The following is a 22215-nucleotide window of genomic DNA, read 5'->3' as shown; positions in this document are numbered from 1 at the left end:
TCTCCATGCCTGTTTTCACCCCCTTCTCCTCCACTTTGTTCTTCTATAGTGGTGTCAGAACCGTGTCGGCACTGACATGTGTAGCCATTTTCGATGACATACAGCCTCATACAGAGAAGTATGGGGCCACATGCCAAGGATGAAACATTTGCTGTAGTGTAGTATAGACACTCTGTGCACTATAGATGACAATTCTACCTATATTAATTTACCTATTTTTGGTTTATTAAACAGTTATATATCACAATTATACATTTTTGTTATTTAAACTATAAATATTGTGAAATTATAGTTTTTTTTCTCAAAGTGACACACCACCCAAGTTATGCTCATTTAGGATGCCCAACACTGTTCTACAGCAAGGATCAAATAAGATAATCTAAATTAGGCTCTTTGCAAATCTTCAATGAATATAATGGCTAGTTATTTAACAGAGCAAAAAGTGTGACTGAGTCACTAAATTCCTAAAACATTAAACTTACCTGCAGTAAATCTTCCCCGAAGTACAGACTCTAGTGTTATTTCATCTTCTCCAAGGGCTTGAATAGTCACTTCTGGAAACCGCAGCAGACTGCTGGTTACTTGTGCAGTTAGGTCTCGCATACTTCACTGTAAGTACACACAATGCTACAATTAAATATACATTTAAAAAAAACCCAACTATGCCACATTTTTTCATCCCATCAAAAACAAATCAGATTCTAAATAATTCTAATGAAAATGCAAATTACCAAAATATTAACTGCACTGAAAAGAATGGACAAAAGAGAAAACTTGTAAGCAAATGCAGTATGACAAAACCAGAAGAAAAACAATATATATGATAATAATGTAAATTAAACTAACAAAAAAGAGCTGAACTCAAGAAGTTTCAGAGTTCTCTCTTATATATAAACACCCACACCCCACAAAAATTTGTCCAGTTTGGCTTTGAAATCTCTTCACAATTAACCTTGGCCACTTTGCCAGAATGATCATGCATTATCTCCTAATATACTAGATAGTCCAATCAAACTATCCCCTCCTTAGCGTTTCCCACTAAATGACATTCCATTTCCACCTCCATGCTTCTGTATAAGCTTCTCCTTACCCTCTCTCACACTTACATGCCTGTAATGTTCTCTCTCATCTTCATTTTTGGGAACCACTACCTTAAGGGGGTTGAGGGGGAATGGGGAACTACAAAGGATTAGGGATTGAAAAGGAATCAATATAACAGTTTTTATTGTTGTTGAGCCCTATATCTTCTACAAATGGAATTGATAGAACTAAGAGGTTAAAAAACTTGCCCAAGGTCACATAGTCAAAGGCAATACACCAACCCAGGTCTTCTTAACTCCTAGTTAACTTCCTAACTCCTATAACAGCCAGCTCTCTATCTACCATTGACTCTAAATACAGAGAAATGCCATAGTTAAGAAAAAAAACCAATGGGGGTAGCTGGTAGCTCAGTGGATTGAGAGCCAGGCATAGAGATGGGAGGTCCTAGCATTCAAATCTGCCCTCAGACACTTCGACACTTCCCAGCTATGTGACCCTAAGTAAGTCACTTATCCCCCCCCCCATTGCCTATCCCTTACCACTCTTCTGCCTTGGAACCCATACAAAGTATTGATTCCAAGAAGGAAGGCATGGGTTTAAAAAAAAAAAGAAAAGAAAAGAAACAAAACCAAGAACAAAGACATCAGAAAAATCTTTTAAAAAGAAACAAGCCCAGACAAATTCAGCAAAATAGCAGTTATAAAATAATAATTATATATTGCTTTCTAAAAATCAATTATTAGGACTAGATATGATATTACTATTTTCCATTAGTTCAGGGTATATTTAAAGATTAAACATGATAAACTATTTAGTTATCTATAATACTCATAGTATCATAACAACAGGCAAAATAACAAACAATTCATTATATCTCCCTTCATTCACAAAATTTTTAAACAGAACCAATGAGTAGCAGCAAAATTAATCAAATTTTCCCTTCCTAGCTTCAAATAAAATTTCCAGAGGAGGGGGCAACCGGGTAGCTCAGTGGATTGAGAGCCAGGCCTAGAGACAGGAGGTCATAGGTTCAAATATGATCTCAGACACTTCCCAGCTGTGTGACCCTGGGCAAGTCACTTGACCCCACTGCCTACCCTTACCACTCTTCTGCCTTGGAGCCAATACTCAGTATTGAGTCCAAGAGGGAAGGTAAGGGTTAAAAAAAAAAAAGTTTCCAGAGGAAAATATTAATGAGCAGAGAAACTGAACTCCTGGCAGAAAATGAGAAATAAATGATCCTGATAATCTACAAAAAGGATAATTTCAATTTATAAGTTATACTATTTCAAAATACAAAAAAAAAATCTATATAGATCACCTGATGGGCTTTCTTTTCTTTTCAAAAAATTTTTAAATAGAGTATAATCCTAGGTATCTCAGACCCATTCCTACATTACAGATGGTATCATCAACAAAAAGATATGCATATATAGTCTTTCATTTTTCTATCAGTTTATTCTCTAGAGGTAGCTATTCAAAAGTTATTCTTCAAATATTAAGTTGGCAGCTTATATATAATGTTCTTTTGGTTCTACTTGTTTCATTCTTTATTTCATGTCTTTCCAAATAATTTATTTTTTTAAACCCTTAGCTTCCATCTTGGATTGGCTCCAAGGCAGAAGAGTGGTAAGGGCTAGGCAATGGGGGTCAAGTGACTTGCCCAGGGTCACACAGCTAGGAAGTGTCTGAGGCCAGATTTGAACCTAAGACCTCCCATCTCTAGGCCTGGCTCTCAATCCACTGAGCCATCCAGCTGCCCCCCCCCCATAATTTTTAAATTAACTTGCTCATTGTTTCTTATGGTGTAGTAGTGTTCCATCACAATCATATACCACTATTCAGCCATTCCTCAACTGATGGACATTCCCTCAATTTCTAGTTCTTTACATAAAATTGAAAAGATTTTCTATAAACAGAATCAAATGCAGTTTAGAGCAAAAGTCATTTCCCAATTAAATAGTGAAAATGACCCAAGAAAACGAGGAAGACTTGTATGAATTGATAATTAAGTAAGAAGAACCAGGATAACAATATATACATCAACTACAACATTGCAAAGAAAAACTTCATTTCTCTGATCCATACAATGGCCAATCACAAGTCCAAAAATAATAAGTCATGTTTCTCATGTCATGAATAAGAGACTAGAAGAAGTTTTAAAACAGAGTATGATTTTGTTTAAGAACTTTCTTTTTGGGGGTGTGGAAGAGTCTAGGAGGAGTGAAGGAAGGTGGTAATAGTAATATTTTTAAAGAAAAAAAATAAATCATTAAAAAATAAAACAAATGAACAGAAGTTTTGAAGAGCATCCACTCAAAGAAAGGAAGCAGTGTTAAATATGAATATCATAATAATTTGAACTATATCAAAAAAATTCAAATTTAGTTTCATTCCTTTTGTTTTTTTACTAAGTATATGGAAATATTCCTGTTGTTTATTAATATTAATAATAAAAACAAAAAAAATTAAAATATTCGGTAAGAAATACCATCAAAACTAGAGAGCTTTAAATAAAAAAAGGAAAATGACAGGGAAGTTGGGACTAACTTCTCTTGTACCCCAATTCCTAACTGAGCTAATTAAATCTATCAAAAAATTTTTATTAATGATACAAGACAGGGGACAGCTGGATGGCTCAGTGGATTGAGAGCCAGGAGGTCCTAGGTTCAAATCTGGCCTCAACACTTTCTAGCTGGGCAAGTCACTTAACTCCCACTGCCTAGCCCTTACTGCTTTTTTGCCTTGGAACCAATACTTAGTATTAATTCTAAGACAGAAGGTAAGGGTTTTAAAAAATTGATACAAGACACAAAGACAAGTAAAAAAAAGTCCTTGACCTCAAGGAGTTTACACTACAAAGAGAAGACAACATGTACATATAAATGTATCAACAAGATATATACAAAATAAATTCAAAGTAATGGAAGAAGAGTCATCTACAAGATCACCTTTCAGGGAAAAAATTTTAAATGTGTAGCTGTACAGCTCCTGGACCTTGTTACACAGGTGGCTTCCATACAGTGTAGTAGTAGCAGTGAAAATAGGGTATATGTTACCCCTCCCCCCGGAAAAAAAGAATGAACAAAAAAGAAATATCCTCTTCTTCAACCATTAGGCCGTGTCGCCCATAGGTTTTAAACATGCATACTGAAATGAAACTGCCTGGAGAGTAAGAATGATGATAAATATGTGACTGTTTATCTGAATCTCTCTTGATTGAGGGTATTGGAAAATCCCATCAGACTTCTCTCTCCTCATCCCCCACCACTGTTGCTCTGCCTTGGGACAGAGGTCTCAACCTCTTATCCCCTAATCCATATAACTCTTGGGAAATTTCTGTGAGAATATTCATATAAATTATAGAAATATTTATTTTAAAATAAAAGCGTAAAACACTAAATCTAAACTGAACATTACGAACACTCAAAATGTTAACTCAAGACCCTGGAGTGTTTCAAGCTCATCATTTTAAACATCAATTCAATTATACAGTACTTCAGGAAATCCTTATGTGATTAATTCAGTAATACTAAACTTAAAAGGTAAATATTGACTACCATGTCAAAGAAGTAAAAAAACAGCATTAGATTGGGAAAAGGTTTTATTGAGCAACAATGAATGCATATTGAAGGATACATAACCAATGAATTGCCTATAAATGAAAAACAAAATCACACAAATCACCTTTAAAAAAGTGGCCTAACATTGACTGTAAAAATGTGGTTTAATAGATGGGGAAAGTAAATATTTGCAAACAAAAATCCTTTAGGTCCTACTTTTTATAAAATATATCACTTTCAAAGGTCTTTTATTAAAATGTTTCTTTCTTTGTTGTAAGGAAGATTTTAAGTTGAATTAGAAAAAGTATTAAGAGAAATCACGGTTAGTAAAAAGGAAAAAATTAAAATTGAGAAATAAACCTATCCTCAAAATATTGCATATTTATTTCTATATACATAAGGATTACTGATTAACAAAAGTCTCTTCTCTCTCTAATCCATCCTTTATACCCAAATCATAGTAATCTTCCCAACATACAGGTGTTTTTATGTCACTTCTCTAGCCACCACAGTGGCTCCACAATAGTTAAAGGATGAAATATAAACTCCTTGATAAAAAGATACAAGACAGCAAAATTTAGTTATAACCCATTTTTCCAGATCCATTTCTTAACTGTTCCTCCTTTCAGTCTAACCAAATGGAAGGTCTGTTATCTGAAACAAATCCTCAGGCTTCCCCCTTCATTCCCCAACATACCCATCTGCCACACTGCCCCAGCCCTTCAAGGGTCAGGTATCATGCTTGATTACCTATATCCAACTATTCCTGAGTTCCTCTACTAAACTTCTCCAATGTGTTTTTGGTATTTAAGCTTATAATGATACTAATAATACAAATGGACAGAAAAAAATTACAGGGGACCCTTTGCTAGCACAGGATGCTGGAGTCTGTGACCCTGTTGCATTGCATATATGCAGTTCTGGGTTGCAGTTCCAGGGTGAAGAAGAGCTTGCAGGCACAAAGGATCAGAGCCTGTGGTCATAGAACCAGGGCAGAGAAGAGCACTTGTGGTCTCTCACAAGGGAGCAGGGGAATAGGTTAGGAAGGGGATTAGAGAAGGGTGAAAGAGAACTGATAGAAGAAAGGGCAGATTAAAGGTTAGAATCAAAACAGACTTTGAGACAGGAGAATAATAAACAGGGTTTGGAAAAATAGGACGGAGGGAAAATACACTAATAATAGCTGTGAATGTGAATGGGATGTACTCATCATAAAACAGAAATGGGTAGAAGAATAGATTATAAAATAGAATCCAACAATATGATGTTTACAAGAAACACTTGAAACAGACACAGACACACACACAAAGTAAAACATAAGGGGACAGCAGGGGTAGCAATCATGATCTCAGACAAAGCAAAAGCAAAACCAGACCTGATTTAAAAAGATGAGCAATGATGTTCAAGGACCAACTGGATGACTTAACTTATCATCAACAAGGCAAGGATACAGAACAACTCCCAGGGACTCCTAATGATAAAGGCTATCCACTTCCAAAGAAGGAACTGATGGAGTCCCAATAGTGATTGAAGCATACTATTCTTCATTTTATTTTCTCCATGAATTATTTCCTAGTATAAACAATATGTCTCATTTCACAACATGAAGAACATGGAAACATATATTATGATGGCATACATATAACTGATACCATTTTAGCTGCCTTCATGGGAGGGAACATGGATTGCAAAATGTCAGAAAATGATTGTTAAACATTGTATTGACATGTAACCAGGAAAAAATGGGGGGGAAATTTAAATAGTGTAGGTAGGAGGTGTTGATACCATATAGTATGGCAATGTCAGAGAAGGAGGCATATGAAGGTAAAAACCAATAGGATGTGGACACAGATTTGTTATGGCATGAGGAGTCAAGGATGATATCTAGGATGCAAGTTGAGGTGACTTGAGAGGTTGGTGGTGTCCCTGACAGTAATAGGAAACTTCAGAAAGGAGGTCAATTATGGGAGTGAAACATTAGTTGGTTTTGGATATATTGAGTTTAAGGGGGGATAGCCTGTTGGAGCTGTTTAGTGTGTTTGGAAGTTTGGAGATGGTTTTGAGCTAGATAAAAGTAAATTAGAAAATCAAAAGCATAGAGATGCTCATTGCAACCTAGCACTTGATGAGATCACCAAGTAAAACAGCATAAAGAGGGCACAGGCCAGATCCCAGGGATCATCTGTAAGGAGTAAAAAGGGGTTTTGGTTAGGTGGATATTAAAAGGTCTGGACACCAGGGAATTGAAGAATTATCAATCCCCAATTAAAGAATAACCTCAAGTCAAAATGACCTTTATGGAAGTTTATTTACAAATGAGGAGAGGAAGAGAAAATCAGAAAGAGGATAAAATAGGATAAGTAAGCTAACACACTAGGCAATTTGTTCCAGTCCCATAGTTTAACCCAGGCAGATCTAATTAGTCAAGCAAGGCCCAGCCTTAAGCCCAAGGCCTGAGAGAGGGAAGTTCCTTAAGAGAAGTGAAATTCCAAAGGAAAGATTTAAGAACAGTCTCACCAAGGTCTCAGGGTCCCAGGTCGAGCCCTCCTCCAAGTCCAAGTCACAAACAAGAAGTCCTTCAGGTCTAAGACATGAACGAGAAGAGTGCTCTAGCTTAACTCCCTGAACTCTCTTTTAAAGGGGTTTCTTTTGCATCACTTCCTGTGCCTTCTTCCTAGTTTACGTGTCCAATCACAACAGACGCTTTTCTTAGAACTGTCCAGGAGGCAGTCAGTAAATTCGGATTTGTCACAGACCTCCCAACTTGTGAGTTACACATGTTGGTCACAGACCTCCCAACTTGTGAGTTAAGTGGAGTTGTTTGCACTTTTTGGTGATTAAACTTGAGAATGGGCAAGGTAGATTTAATCTCATTATCACACATCCACCTCAACAGGCCTGACCTGAACATATGGCATTTTTTCCTCATACCCCAAAGTCAGAAGATAGTACTTGATGAAATGTTGTTTCTCTTCTTCCCTCAAAAGGAAGGAGACCCAGAGTGGAAAATGAAGTAAATTTGTTCAGCTGGGCCCCAGAAACCCAAATAGAACAATGGGGGGGGGGGGGAACTGCCAAGAAACAAATGTAAAGGAAATACTTTCTAGTATTTAGAGCTGTCCCAAGGTAAAATGGACTACCTCAAGAAATATCACTGGATATTTTCAAACAAAAGCAGGATGAATGCTTTATGGAGTAAACATCTTAAGATCAAAGATATGTAGCTAATGAGGCCAAAGGAACAATCAATTAACTTATAAGCATTTAGTAAGTACCTACCATGTACTTGCTACACACTTGTGAGAGGTACAAAGTTGTACAAGTACAAAGAAACAATTCCTACTCACAAGAAGCTTACATTCCTAGGATGTACATATGTCAAAATGAAGTATATATGCAGCTTAAATGTAAAATCAATAAACATGAAGTGGCTAAATATAAGAATAAAAACAGGATTAATAACTTAAAGAGTTAAAAGATCATCTAATCCAGTTCTTCTTTGTTCCATATTACAGATAAGAAAACTGAGGTTTCAAAGAAGTTGTATCACTTGCCCATGGTCCTGCAGCTAGTTAGCAGTAAAGATGATTAGAATCCACCTCCTGAGTACAATATTCATTCCATCACACAATTCTAAAGCTGTTACTTTCTTCTCAATGTCTTTATAATCTCACACATTCAATTCATTGAACCATCAAGTTTCATAAGCAATTTAAGTCCTTCACCTTATATTAATATTTACAAAAAAATTCTAAGGATGGTTTCTTAAAAACCATTTTTACAAACAAGAAATTACATTATTTATATTAGGCGACTCACTGTCAACCTAGAAAACCTGCAGTTAAATCCAGAAACTAAATTTGAGTATTCTAACTCATTTCCAACAGTCCATATATATCTTTTAATATCTCTCAATATCAACATATTTAACACTATACTTTCACTTAAGAAAGAATTAGCTAAGAGGCAGCAGCAAGGTAGCACAGTGGATAGAGCGCCAGGCCTGGAATCAAGAGGACCTGGATTCAAATTTGGCCTCAGATACTTCCTAGCTGTATGAATGACCCTGGGCAAGTCACTTAAACCCCATTGCCTAGCCCTTGCTGCTCTTCTGTCTTAGTAGTAATACTAAGTATTACTACTAAGACAGAAGGAAAGGGTTTTTAAAAAGAAGTATTAGCTACTGCTGCTCCTTGTATTAGTCTCTGGGAATAGACAAAACCAAAACTTTTACATCCTATGATTCATGCAAATATTGGTTTCTGATTGATCAGGACAGAACACTTAGCTGGTTAAAAGTCTTCACTTTCACAAAATTTATTATGTAATCTATGTAGAGAGTGAAGAATCAAAATTCTGTGACACTCTACCCATAGCTTAATAATGTACAAATTTCTAATGTAGGCAAAAGTTTTTATTACAGGTGAACTATAGTAACTTCTCAAAAATAGCAAAGTGCTTAGAAGTTTTACTTAAGACCTAAGCCAACTGTTCTACAAAACAAAGATAAATGAAAACAGATTTTTAAATTTTAACTATTGTAATTAAGAAAATGAAATATTAAATTTGTTTGGAAGAGAAAAAATTTAATTGGAAACAAGACAGTTCAATATGTTTGGTCCTTTAAAAGGAAAACTCTAGAATTTACAATAAGGAAAAATTTGTTCGTTTTAGATCTATCAAAATTTTTTCTACTAAACACGTAAATTTGTATTGCATTTACTCATTTATTTTTTTAGGAAGTCTTTTTTTTTTTTTAAATCACCATTTCGAAATCCCCTGCCATCACCAGAAGAGGGAAAGGGAAGAAAAGGAGGGAATTAAGTTCAATCATATAATTTAGGAAAACTTGCCTGGCAATTTGTTATTACATGAAATTGGTTTAAAAAAAAAAAGGCCAGGAGGAATAAGGGCAGCAAAAAGGCTAAAGAAAAAAATTATACATACATACATCTATATATATCACCTATGCAAAATTTATTACTACTTTCGTTCACTGATAGTTGCTGAAAATATTTTAATTTTGTCCTTCAGCTGCTTTTCCAGATATTTTCATAATAAAAGACAAAGAAGAAAAGGTAGAATCATATGAACAATGACTCTTCCATAATTTCACCCAGACTGCTTTTTAGGGGCTATCTGGAAGCTTGATAAAAATGACTTAAGAGGTACAAATGGTAGCTAGCTAAATTATTACTTGAAGGGATTTATCTTTTTTTAAAAACCTTTACCTTCTGTCTTAGTAACAATTCTAAGAGTGGCAAGGGCCAGGCAATCAGGGATACGTGACTTACCCAAGGTCACACAGCTAGGAACCCGAGTCCTCCAGATTCCAGGCCTGGCACTCTCTCCACTGTGCTACCTAGCTGCCCCAAAGGATTTTTTTCCAACAACCTGTTTCTTTCCCCAGTAGAAGCTAATGGGACAAACAAAACAAAACAAAATCTCAAAATATAATTTAATTTTAAAGTAAAATTACTTTCATATACATATGAAAATCTTCTAAATTCCATGAGGAAAATAAACTTTCATTTCTAAAATAATCTTTATTCAATTAGGAAAAATAAGCAATGACTTTTACTTGGGTGGTGGTGGTAATTAGTTTAAGACCCATTCATCACCTCAAATCATTTCCCTCAAGAAGAATTTCCCAAACTCTATTTGATCGAACACATTTAAACTCAAAAGATTTTAAACTCCAAGATACTAGCCTTTAGAATTCTAGACTAACCATTTTCATCTAAGTAGATGGTACCACAAAATAGAACGGATATCAAATTGTTATCTTCCACTTAAAAAAAAAAAACAAAGTAAAAAACAAAGAAATCACCATCACTCTAACAAAGATCTAAAAGAATACAGTATACTTCAAAAAGCACCAACTGGAAGGATTTAACATACTCTTCACTGGACAGCCATTCTTAATTTATTTATGCTTCCCTGTAGGAGCCAGAAAATGGAAATTTAAATGATTTAATTATAAGCAACCAATTCATGAAAAGAAACAAAGGGGTGGTACTGGAATCAAAAAGATTTAGGTCTTGACTCTGTACAATGGTCAAGTCACAACTTCTCAGTGTCCATATCCTGAGTCAGGACAATAAGCTTGTTTTATCTGCCTACTAAGTTCTAAGCCAGTGATGGTAAACCATAGTGCCAAAGACAGCATGTAGAGCACTATCTGTGGGGATGCTCCCCGCTCCCCAGTTCACTACTGGAAAGGCAGAAGGACTTGGATGGAGCTGCTCCTTTCCCCTTCTCACACCAGGCCTGATGACATCTTTTCACATCCTCCACCTGACCTCATCCCAGTAGAGCCCAATGGGACCACACAAGGGTATGGTGGGCAGCTCACAGGTGGTAGAGCTGGAGAGGAAAGGTGCACTCAGTCAACTCTCCTTCCCCTCTCTACACTTGCTGAGAAGATTCCTCACTTCACCCACCCACCCCTGCACCCAGAAGCCCAATGAAGAGTGCTTCTTTACTCTCTTATATGGGGTAAAGGAGCATTCCCAGCACTCAGTGGGGTGGGGTGTGGGGTGCATGCAAAACGCGATTGGGGGGGGGGGGGCTGACACTTAGTCTCAGGGGTGGGGCCCAGCACTCCAAAAAGGTTTGCCATTCACTGTAATCTAGTCACTTGCTAAGTGCTAGTAATACAAAAAAAGGCAAAATGGTAAGTGATCTCAAGAAGTTCAGTTTAATGGGGGAGAAAATATGTAAATAACTATGTACAAAGAAGATATATACAAAATAAATTAAATATAATCTCAGAGGGAAGGCACTAACATTAAGGGGAATCAGGCAAAGTTTCTTTCAAGATTAGACTTTAGTCTGAAAGAAACCAAGGAAAGTATGAGAGATAAGGAGGCATTCTAGACATGGGCATTAGTCAGTGAAAATACAAGGAATAGTAAAAAGGTCAGCATTACTGGATGGTAGAGGAATACTGGAAAGGTTAAAAGGAGGCAGGACATGAAGGGATTTAAAAGCTGAAGAAAAGGATTTTACATTTTATCCTGGAGATAGGAGGGAGCTACTAGAGTTTAATGAATGAGAAAAATAGTGGGCATAGGTCATTTTGACAGCTGGGTAGTGAATGTGGACTGGGGAGACAAATTACAAGTTCACACTGGAAATTCCACACATCAATGGACATTAAAAAATGCAAAATTAACCATTTATTGTTCAAAAAGATGAATTATCCTAGCTATAACACTACAAATTCATGACAGAAGAGCCACACTTTCTTGTTCTGAGGGATGCAAGTAGTACAAATTTACTATGACTGGAGAAACTTTCCCCTTTAAGCTTCACTCTTGACCCCTAAAGCAATATACGACTGAAAACAAACAAGGTAAAAGTTAGAGAAAAACAACCCAAAATTCATTTGTGTTTACAGGTACCAAACTTGAATAACATTCTGGGAGATGGAAAACTGGATTGATAATTTCAAGATACCGTATGTTACTTCATTCACCTCCCCAAAATACACAAAGAGAAAATGAAAGGAGAAAAAGGAGAGAAAATAGATGGAATTAAATAATGGGAAAAGAAGTGCCATACAGAATGAGCCAAACAAAATATTACTTTTCAGATGGAGGTGATGTAACAGATTAAGTCAATAAGAATATAAAGCATTAGGTACCAAAAATCAAAATTAAAAATAGAAAAGTTCTTGAATTCTTTGACAAAAAATGTCAGTCAAATATAAGCAAGTTGGTCAATTCTTCAAAATACTTAGCTCAAAATACTAAAAAGAAACAAAGACCAAAAGAAATAAATTAAGAAACATTACTTTATATGGTAGAAAATAAATTTGTGGTAAAAGAAGCTTAAAAAACATACTTCAAAAGAACCTAAATTTATTTTTTTAAACCCTTACCTTCCATCTTGGAATCAATACCATGTATTGGTTCCATGTCAGAAGGATGGTAAGGGCTAGGCAATGGAGGTTAAGATTTGAACCTAGGATCTCCCATCTCTAGGCCTGGCTCTCAATCCACTGAGCCACCCAGTTGCCCTCAGAGAATCTAAATTTAGAGATGAAAAGGAACTCAGATGTCAGCTACCCCAACTCTCTCATCTTACTGATGAGGAAACCAAGATCCAGAAAGGTTGTGACATGCCCAAGGAATTACCTGAGCAGGACAAGCCTACCAGGTCCTTTGACTTCAAATCTAGCACTCGTCTACTATATTACTTATGCACAGACATACTTCCTCCAGTGAAAACCATAAACCATCCATTCTATCTCGATCTGTGCACCAAAAATCTCTTGGTTATTACTCAGTCTAATAATAAATATGTGATTGGCAGATATTCCCAATCTTTTTTTCCTGATCATACATCTCAGTGTCCTTCATAGCACTTTTTAGTTATGTGTAGCACCTTGCTCATGCCCATTATATACCTCCCTCTCCACTGTCCTTTGAGACTAGGGAATTACATGTAAATTCCTAGAAGAACATTGTTAATGAAAGTGGGTTCCCAACCCCCCCAATCAACCTGAGATCATTTAAAGACTCTGCACAATTTTCAAAAGACAATCTTGTTCACTCTCCTCTTCCTGTTTAATTATAGACGGAGCTCAAAATATGTTGTTTCTGCCCAAGAAAATGATTAGACTACTCTATGCAGTTAGAGAGAGCTCTAGAATAGTCTCATCAATGGGCATTCTTCACCAATCAGTTTTTCCCATGTAGATAACTGGATCACATTGTCTTGCACAATGTCATACACAAACAAAAAGGAGAACATGTATAACCTTCCTACCTATAAGTAAACTCTCTTACACTTGGGACTCTGAATTGGACTTCAAGAAGATGGACAGACTATTTGATGAACACATATTTCCTTTTTTATACCTTGCTTGACCAACAACCAGGTATAAATAAGGTTATCTTTGTTACATCTTTCAAGGAATCTTGTATTATTCTAACAAACATGGGAGACAACTTGGAAAAAATGGTTTTACTCTGCTTTACAGAATCAAATGCAGCTTTATAGTCAACATTAAGGGGGACCTTGTATCTTGACCTCTTTTAATCAACTGTAGGACTAAAAATGGGCTCAAAAAACAAACTAACTTAGATGTATAATTAGATGTATAAAAAGCAAATCAGAATACTTCTGGATATCCATGTATCATGGAAGACAATCAAAATAAACCTTAGTGCCCTGAACAGAATACGCTCAATAAACATTTGCTAAATGAATGATATGACTCTAAGGTAGTTGGGCCTTAAGCCTGAACCACACATGGCAATTTTTATCTTCTTAAATCATATATATTATGATCAAGAAAACTAAAAATCTTTACAAAGTATTTTCCCAGAATTTCATCTGGAATCTTTCCTAAAGTCTCATGGTTAAAATGTTAAGTACCATTCTCCAGGATTGTGAAGGATTATTTAAATAAAAATTATGTCAGCTAGCATTTATATATGCAATGTATTTATGGGTAGGAAAAAATATATATAATAACAATAACCACAATAATAGCTAGCTTTGCAGTGCCTTAAGATCTGAAAACTGCTTCCCAATTTATTCCATTTTATCTCCACAACAATCTTGAGAGATAGATACTTATTGTCCCTTTTTACAGATGAGGAAACTGAGGCAGCAAAAAGAGGGTAAGTGATTTTTTTCAGGATCACATAGCTAGTGTGTCTGAGGTTGGATTTGAATTCAGGTGTTTCTGATTCAAAATCCAGTGTTCTGTGCCACCTAAATCCTATCTTCTCTGCCTATTACCACCCTAACATGGACACTCATCATTACTTGCTTGAACTACTTACTGGAGGAGACTAATAGGCAGTTTTCCTATCTGCCCACCTCACACTTTTATCTATTCTTTCTAGCAATATTGGATTAGTTTTCCTCTTGTACACATCTGATTAGAGAATTACTTTCCACTCTAGACTATTCACTTAATGCCTACTGAGGAAATTAAAATTTCTTAACCTAGCAATCTAAATCCATAACTACCCCTCACCCACTTCCCACTCTACTCTCATAACACTTACCTTCAAGGTCAAGCTAGGCTATTTGTCATTCTTGTATTAGGCTGTTTCTATTCAATTCAATAAGTATTAAGTTATGTTGTATTAGGCACAGAGGATACAAAAAGACATAATATCCAAAGCCCTTAAGGAGTCTATATTCAACTGGGGAGGAGTAAACAGATAAGTATAAGATTATTTGAAAAGGGAAAGGAGAAATGACAACTAGAGGAATTGGAAAGGCTAACACTGAGCTAATTCTCCCCTACATGCTTTCCAGGTCTTTTTTCAGCATTCCTTAAACCTAGAATGTCACTCCAACTCAAAACTTGAAATGCTATCCACAATTAAGGTCCAGTTCAAATACTATCACATCTCTTGGCTTCCAAGTCCTTGTTAAACCATTCCCAATCCTCTTCAATCTTGTGCTTTCTCTGTGACTAATTCTTATTTACCCTGTATATAGTTTGCCTATTTTTGTTTGTATGATGTCTCTCTCCCCTATTAACCTGGGATTGTCTTTTGCCTTTGCATCCATAGTACTTGGCATATAGTAGGCACTTAATAAATGACTGACTCCCTGAAGCTTTCTGTCTAAAGAAGTTTCCCTGCCTCACCTTTGAAATATCACATAGCATTTAATTTGCATTTCTCATGCTTTTATGAAATAAACTATAATACAAAATAATACACCACCACCCCCATAACAGAGTCAAAGTTACATGGGAGCAATAATATTTCTTTTATTTGTCTCTTAACATATTGTATTATGTAGCTGAATAAATTTCTTAAGAACAGGATTTTGGATTTTTCTGTTTTTAGATTTCCAGAGCCTACAATAGATCCAATAACAAAGCAGATGCTCAAGAAGCACACGAATGTTAAAAACACAGATAAGTGACTCGTAACAATGATGGAACTTAGGGATCATGCTATATAGTAAAAAAGTTGATATTCAGCACATACATTTATTAATTACCTATACTGCACATTATAGGATAAGAAACAAAGACAAAAACAAAAGTGGTCTTTGTCTTCAAGGAAAATAAATTTATGTAGCAAATATAACATGTTAACAGGTAAGTAAAGAGTCTAAGATAAAATCACACTAACAGATAGGGAGATCAGGCAAGAGCTAAACCTTGATAGGAAGAGAAGGAGGTAGAGGATTCCAGGTATGAAGGTAAAGGCACAGACAGAATGCTAAATTTGGGGATAACAAACAAAAGTTTGTCTAGAAAACAAAGTAATGTGAAATAAATCTGGAAAGATCGGCTGTATCAGGCTTTACATGCATTTTATTCTAGAAGCAATAGATTCTAGATATTCTAGAATTTGGGGGCAGGAGAGTAACATGGCTAAGTGTGCTTTGGGAATAATACTTTGTTAACTGTATGGTAGATGGATTAAGGAGGAGAAGGAATTGAAAAAGAGATAATAACAAGGAAAACATTAAAATAATCAAGGCAAAATATAATGAGACTCTGAACTTTGGTAGTGGTTCTGTGAGTAGAGAAGGGGACAGATAATGAAAAAAGTAGACACAGACCTGATAATAGTTTTTTGTTTTACCTAAAGTAGATATGAGAGAAGAATGGAGATTGACAAGATTGAAACCCAAGTAACTACATTTCAATAAAAATAAATATAGTTAGGAAAGGGAATGTATTTAAAGATTTAACCTAACAGATGAGTTCTGTGGTTTTCTGCTTTTATATCCAGACTTAATTATGCCCAAGAGTACAAGAATGGGTAAGGGAAAATTCATCAATACCATTTTAAAAGTAACTCATCAACAAATAACTGCTAGATACAACAAAAGGCTAGCTGGATAGGACCAAGGGTTCTGTCCATTTTACTTAAATATCAGCATTATTCCAAATTTAGTAAAGTCTTCAAAAATTTCCATAGCAAAAGTTAGGAATTTAAAAACTATATATTTCAAATCAGCTTCCCCCTCCCTAAAATCATCAACTTAATTCAGAAAAGTACCAAATTGTTTTTGTTTTTAAATTCAACTCAATAATTAAGGGTTTACTTAAGCAGAGATTAACTTAGACTTTTTTAAATTTAGCTATTTTGTAGTTGGTTTCCTTTGTAAAACAATGTATTTTATTAATAATTTAAAAACATGACTTTAAGAAAGCAGCCACCAAAGGCAAGAACTCCTGCCCTAAAACATTGTAGTAGGTAATGATAAATTTAAAAAGACAAGATCATGGAATTTATAGTCTAATATGTAGATAAAAAAAACCCACAAGGGACAGCTATGTGGCTCAGTGGATAGAGCCAGGTCTAGAGATGGGAGATCCTGGGTTCAAATTTGACCTCCAACACTTCTTAGCTGGGTGACCCTGGGCAAGTCACTTAACCCCCATTGCCTACCCCTTACCACTCTTCTGCCTTGGAACTAATACTTAATATTGATTCTAAAACAGAAGGTTAAGAGCTAAAAAAAAAACAAAACCACACACAAACACAGTTATTACTATAATACAAGTATGTTAGAAAATACAACAATAATAATAGCCTAAGCATAATGCTTTAAAATTTATAAGTCATTTAACATATAATATTTCATATGCTTTCACAACTCTTTGAGGCAAGTATCATAGGTATTAACACTAAGGATGATGAAACCAAGGCTCAAAGAAATAGAGTGATTTTTCTAGGGTTATGGATCTTAAGTCCCAAAGATATGGTTCAAATCCAGATTTCTCCTAACTCCAAGTCCATCTTTCCTCAAAACAAAGTATTATATTATTAAGTTCAAGAAAGGGATGGTCTCATAGAGTGAAGCCAACAATTAGTGTTCCTCACAAATAAAATGGTGCTCCAACTAAATTGACCTCTGAAGGTTCCTTCAGACTCTAAAATTGTATGACCTCTAAAATCTTCAGGGTACAACCACAGAATCTGTTTTAAATACCATCTTAACAAATTGAAGTCTTACATAGACTTTCTGATGATGAATAAATAGCCCTTTTGTCATTCACACTTACCCTAAGAATGTTTAGAATATTTTACACTGCACTTTGTTCAAGCATTATTTATTTATTACTAATTTTAAAAATTTAACACTAAAATGTTAACTACCAACAGAACCAGTGATTTCTAGCCTTTCTGAAGTTGTAATAACCAACAATTCTTCCTTTGGTTCAAGTACATTTAAACATTCCCTAAAAAAAAAAAGGTTACTTATGTTGATTTTTAAACTAACAAATCTAATTTTCATTTGATAAATTTGTCATCTTGATTATGAATATAGAGGAAAAAGCTGGGTAAGAATGCAACAATACAAGACAGACTGGGTTCATTCCATGCTTTGAAAATAGCATTTTATGCAGTGTGCTGAACAGAATTAAGCAGATAGGCTGGCAATGGTAAATAAACTTTGAAAATTAGTGTGACAGTTCAAATACTTTCTCTTACAGATCAACAATAACTGGTATATTGGCTCAAAAGCCACATTTCCCAGGTCTGCTCTAGAATTTTAAAACCTAAGATGCAAAACCAAAAACTAGACAAATAATTAACAAATAAGACCTTCTTTCTCCTTAAATCTTTCCACTGACAAATTTCCTTATTACAGGTTAGTTGATTTTTTTAAACCCTTACTTTCTTTCTGCCTTAGGATCAATAAGTACTGCTTCCAAGGCAGAAAAGCAGTAGGGGCTAGGCAATTGGAATAAAGTGACTTACTTGCCCAGGGTCACACAGATAGGAGTGTCTAAGACCAGACTTGAACCAAAGCAGCCTTTTTCTCCCCAGACATGGCTCTCTCTCCACTGAAATCCCTAGCTGCCCCTTCCTTATTACTGTTGAAGGCACAATACCATCCTCCCAGTCTCAAACCTTAGACTTAATCTCTCACTATCTCATCCCTCATATATTAATATATTACCAAGGCCTGTTGATTTTACCTTTACAACATCCCTAGAATGTCCCCTTCTTTCCTCTTAATATTGCCACCACGCCTTGATGCAAATCTTTCACCTCATATATATAACTTGTCTCAAGTCTCTCCAATCCATCCTCTACTCAATTGCCCAAATGATTTTCCTTAAACATAGATTCAACCAGCCCCCATTGAAATATACTCCAATAGATCCCTGTTATTTCCTGGATCATATACAAAATCCTACTTGTTCTTCATAGCCTATTTCAATCTCTCATTTCCAAATCTTCTTAAACTTTACTTCTCTTCACATACATACACTTTTGATCCAGTGACACTGGCTTCCTTCTTCAAACAAAACATTCAGTCTTTTGGCTTCAAAAATTTTCTCTGGCTTTTCCCCATGACTGGAATGCTCTCCCTCCTTATCTCTCCCTCCTGCCTACCTGGCTTCCTTAAAATCCCATTTTTCTACAGGAAGCCTTTTCCAACTCCTCTTAATGCTAATTGCTTCTCTATTAATTATCTCTAATTATTACTTGTTCATATACATCAAGAGTTTCCCCATCAGTGTAATATATCATGGTCCACATAAGAAATTATGTGAGAATTAGGGGGAGAGTTTTATGGAAGTTGCCGACCACACACAATCAACAGATGACCCAGAAAAAGCTTAGAAATTATAGATTATGATCAAAATACTTAAATCTAAATTTTACAATAAAGTACTGTAAAGACCCCATAAAAGAAAATGAAAAAATTCAGTCCTTCTCTGGTAAAAAGGGAGGGTCAAAAAATTTTACCCATACTTTTTTGGGGGGTCCCACACCCCTAACCCCAGTGATGTGACAAGAATATTTTAGGACTCTTTTGTCTTTCCCTGTATCCCCAGTTAAATTTTTAGTATAGTACTTGGCACATAGTAAGCAAATTTAATAAATGTTTATTGACTGTGGGGCAAAGTACATTTTTAAAAATCCTCAAACCTTTCAAGATGGAATATATTTTTAAATGAAGCTTTTTCAGAACAAGAAGCAAGAATAAGATTAAGTATAATTACTACATAAGAAATATTAGAATACCATCTTGATACACTGAACACCTACACATCCAATATTAAGGTTGTTTAATGATCCTCTTCCTCATGCTTACTTACCCTAAAGATATTTAGAATATTTTACACTGTATACTTTTCAAGCATTATTACTAATTTTAGGAACAAACACTTAAACATTATCAACAAACCAGTGATTCCTAGCCTTTCTGAAGTGCTGACAACCAACAATTCTTTCTTTGGTTCAAAATAGGCTTATACCTTGCCCCCCAAAAGTGATTACTTACATTGATTTTTTTTAAACCCTTCAATGGGAGTTAGGTGACTTGCCCAGGGTCACACAACTGGCAAGTGTCTGAGGCCAGATTTGAACCTAGGACCTCCCATCTCTAGGCCTGACTCTCAATCCTGAGCTACCCAGCTGTCCCCTTGTTTGGGTATTTTTGATAACTCTTTGGCTTCAATGTGCTACAAAAACTGTACAGAAAATGTATAGTCCTTTCCATCCACTATAGTAATTACTAATTCTGTATTCAAATCAAGATGTGATTATTTTCAAATGAAAATTAGGATTTGCCTTACTTTAAAAATCAATACAGTGGGGGCAGCGGGGTAGCTCAGTGGATTGAGAGTCAGGCCTAGAAACTGGAGGTTCTAGGTTCAAATCTGGCCTCAGACACTTCCCAGATGTGTGATCCTGGGCAAGTCACTTGACCCTCATTGCCTACCCTTACCACTCTTCTGTAGAAGGTAAGGGTTTTATTAAAAAAAAAAAATACCCAAACAATACTTAGTTTTCTCCCTCCTCATACACCTGTACCATCCAATAGTCATATAGTATCTAGTATCCCAATTTTAAAGCTGAAAAGAGCTACTGAATTCAATCCACTCATTTTACAGAGGATAAAACCAAGGCACAGTGGAAGTTAGATGACTTGGCCAAAGTCACACAAAGTTATCATGCAACATAGCAGCACCATACTCAAGATTTCCTGACTCTTGGTCAAAAGTTCAAGTCTCACAAGTTCAAAAAACAACCCCACATTCTTAGAACAAGAAGTCAGAATAAATAAAAGTTTCTAAAACAAAAAAACACTGGAACCTTGGTTTAAAAAACAAAGAGAAGAAATCTTATGAAAGGTGGCAAACAAAACAGAAGCAAATATTTATTTAGTTTATAATATATGCAATCATTTTACCCCCTTAAAATTTTAATAAGTTAGCTTCTCCCATACATATGTGGCACTGTGACATAGTGCCATGCCTGGAGTAAGGAAGACTTAAATTCAAATTCTGTTTCAGACAGTCTATAGCTTTGTGATGGGGGAGTCACTTAACCTTGTTTACCTCAGTTTCCTCATCTGTAAAATGAGCTGGAGAAGAAAATGACAAACTACTCCAGGGTCTTAGCCAAGAAAACCCCAAATGAGGTCACAAAGAATCAAACACAACTGAAAATATTAAACACAAATCACATACAACATACACATGCATTGATTTTTCAGTTGAAAGCAAAATTAATTCGAAAATGTCTCAATTATGTTTCATGGCAATGGGGGGAACTTAATTGTCTCTGTTCTCACCCCCTTAGCACTGCGTTTCTCCAGCCTTTCTGAAATCTCCTCTCACGTTTCAGATCATACAAGTCAAAAGACGATTACTTTCCCCACTGCTCTCGACACACGACAAGTGTCAGATTGTCTACTCCAAACCCGAACGATTAAGCAGATTTTCCTCTTAAATGAGCGCACACGAGGTAAGAAAAAGGAGTAGCGAAGATAGGTCCCCATCCCCTTCCCCGATCTCTCCCGGGGGAGGAGAGAATGCAAGCAGCCAGGCAGGCAGGCAGGCAGGCACGCACGGAGGGGTGGATACTGCTGCGCCACACCGCAGCCATGTGCCGCCGCCGCCGAGCCCTGGGGAGGGGAAGGAGGAAAGGAGGTTATATAATAATAACACCCTCCGGGAGAGCCCCGCGCCGGGAGGGTTGGGAGGGGGGAGGCCGCCGCTTTTGCCAGCCAGCCTGGCGTGGAACTGGGGGCTGGGTCCCGGCTTGCCCACCCCCAACCCCCAGGGAGAGGCCTTTCCCAGTTCCAAAGGGTAGCGACTGCACTGGAGAGGGGGGCAATCGGGAGAACCAGGGAGGGAGGCCCGGAGGCCGCTACCTTCCTCGGCATAAACCCGGCCTAGGGCGAGGAAGCGGGGGATGAGGTGGACTGCAGCGCAGGGGGCCCAGGCCGCGCCGACTCACGCCTCCCTCCACTCTCTTCCCCTACTCGCCCTGCTCGATTGCCCTCCCTTCCCCCTCTCGTACCTGGGGAGGGCGGGTGACCCAGCCGGTGGCCGCCAAGTCCAGTGGGGCGCGAGGTTGGGGCATGAGCGGCTCCCGCGCGGCTCCGTCAACGTCACAGCATCGCCCGGGAGACCCCTCCCCCCTGCGGCTCACGACTCATAGGAGCCGCTCCCTCCCCTCCCCCCAACTCCGACCCGCGATCCCCACCCCACCCCACCTCACTTCACTTTGCCTCTAACCTCCCAGTCGGACGACTCAGCGGTTAAAATACAGCTGCGAACCCTGCTGCAGCTCCAGGGATCTCCCTTCTCGTCTCCTCACTCTAAAGCTATGCCGAATGCTTTTTGCGTATTACCCAAAAC

The 22215-nt window shown here is 36.8% G+C and overlaps 1 protein-coding gene across 1 annotated transcript in view; it reads right to left on the bottom strand.

Moving 5' to 3' along the window:
- The window catches only part of AHCTF1 (AT-hook containing transcription factor 1), a 114064-nt gene extending 92140 nt beyond the window's left edge, over positions 1 to 21924 (bottom strand). The window contains exons 1-2 of the mRNA XM_044674975.1: positions 21875 to 21924; positions 479 to 609 (exon numbers count right to left, since the gene is read on the bottom strand). Of these exons, the coding sequence (XP_044530910.1) occupies positions 479 to 603 (125 nt within the window). The 5' untranslated portion in view covers positions 604 to 609; positions 21875 to 21924. The remainder of the gene's footprint in view (positions 1 to 478; positions 610 to 21874) is intronic.
- Between the last annotated feature and the right edge of the window lie 291 nt (positions 21925 to 22215).

Source organism: Gracilinanus agilis, chromosome 4 (genome assembly GCF_016433145.1).
Source record: "Gracilinanus agilis isolate LMUSP501 chromosome 4, AgileGrace, whole genome shotgun sequence".
Taxonomy (NCBI): domain Eukaryota; kingdom Metazoa; phylum Chordata; class Mammalia; order Didelphimorphia; family Didelphidae; genus Gracilinanus; species Gracilinanus agilis.
The sequence above is the reverse complement of the archived record's forward strand: the minus strand, read 5'-3'. Positions and strand labels throughout refer to the sequence as shown.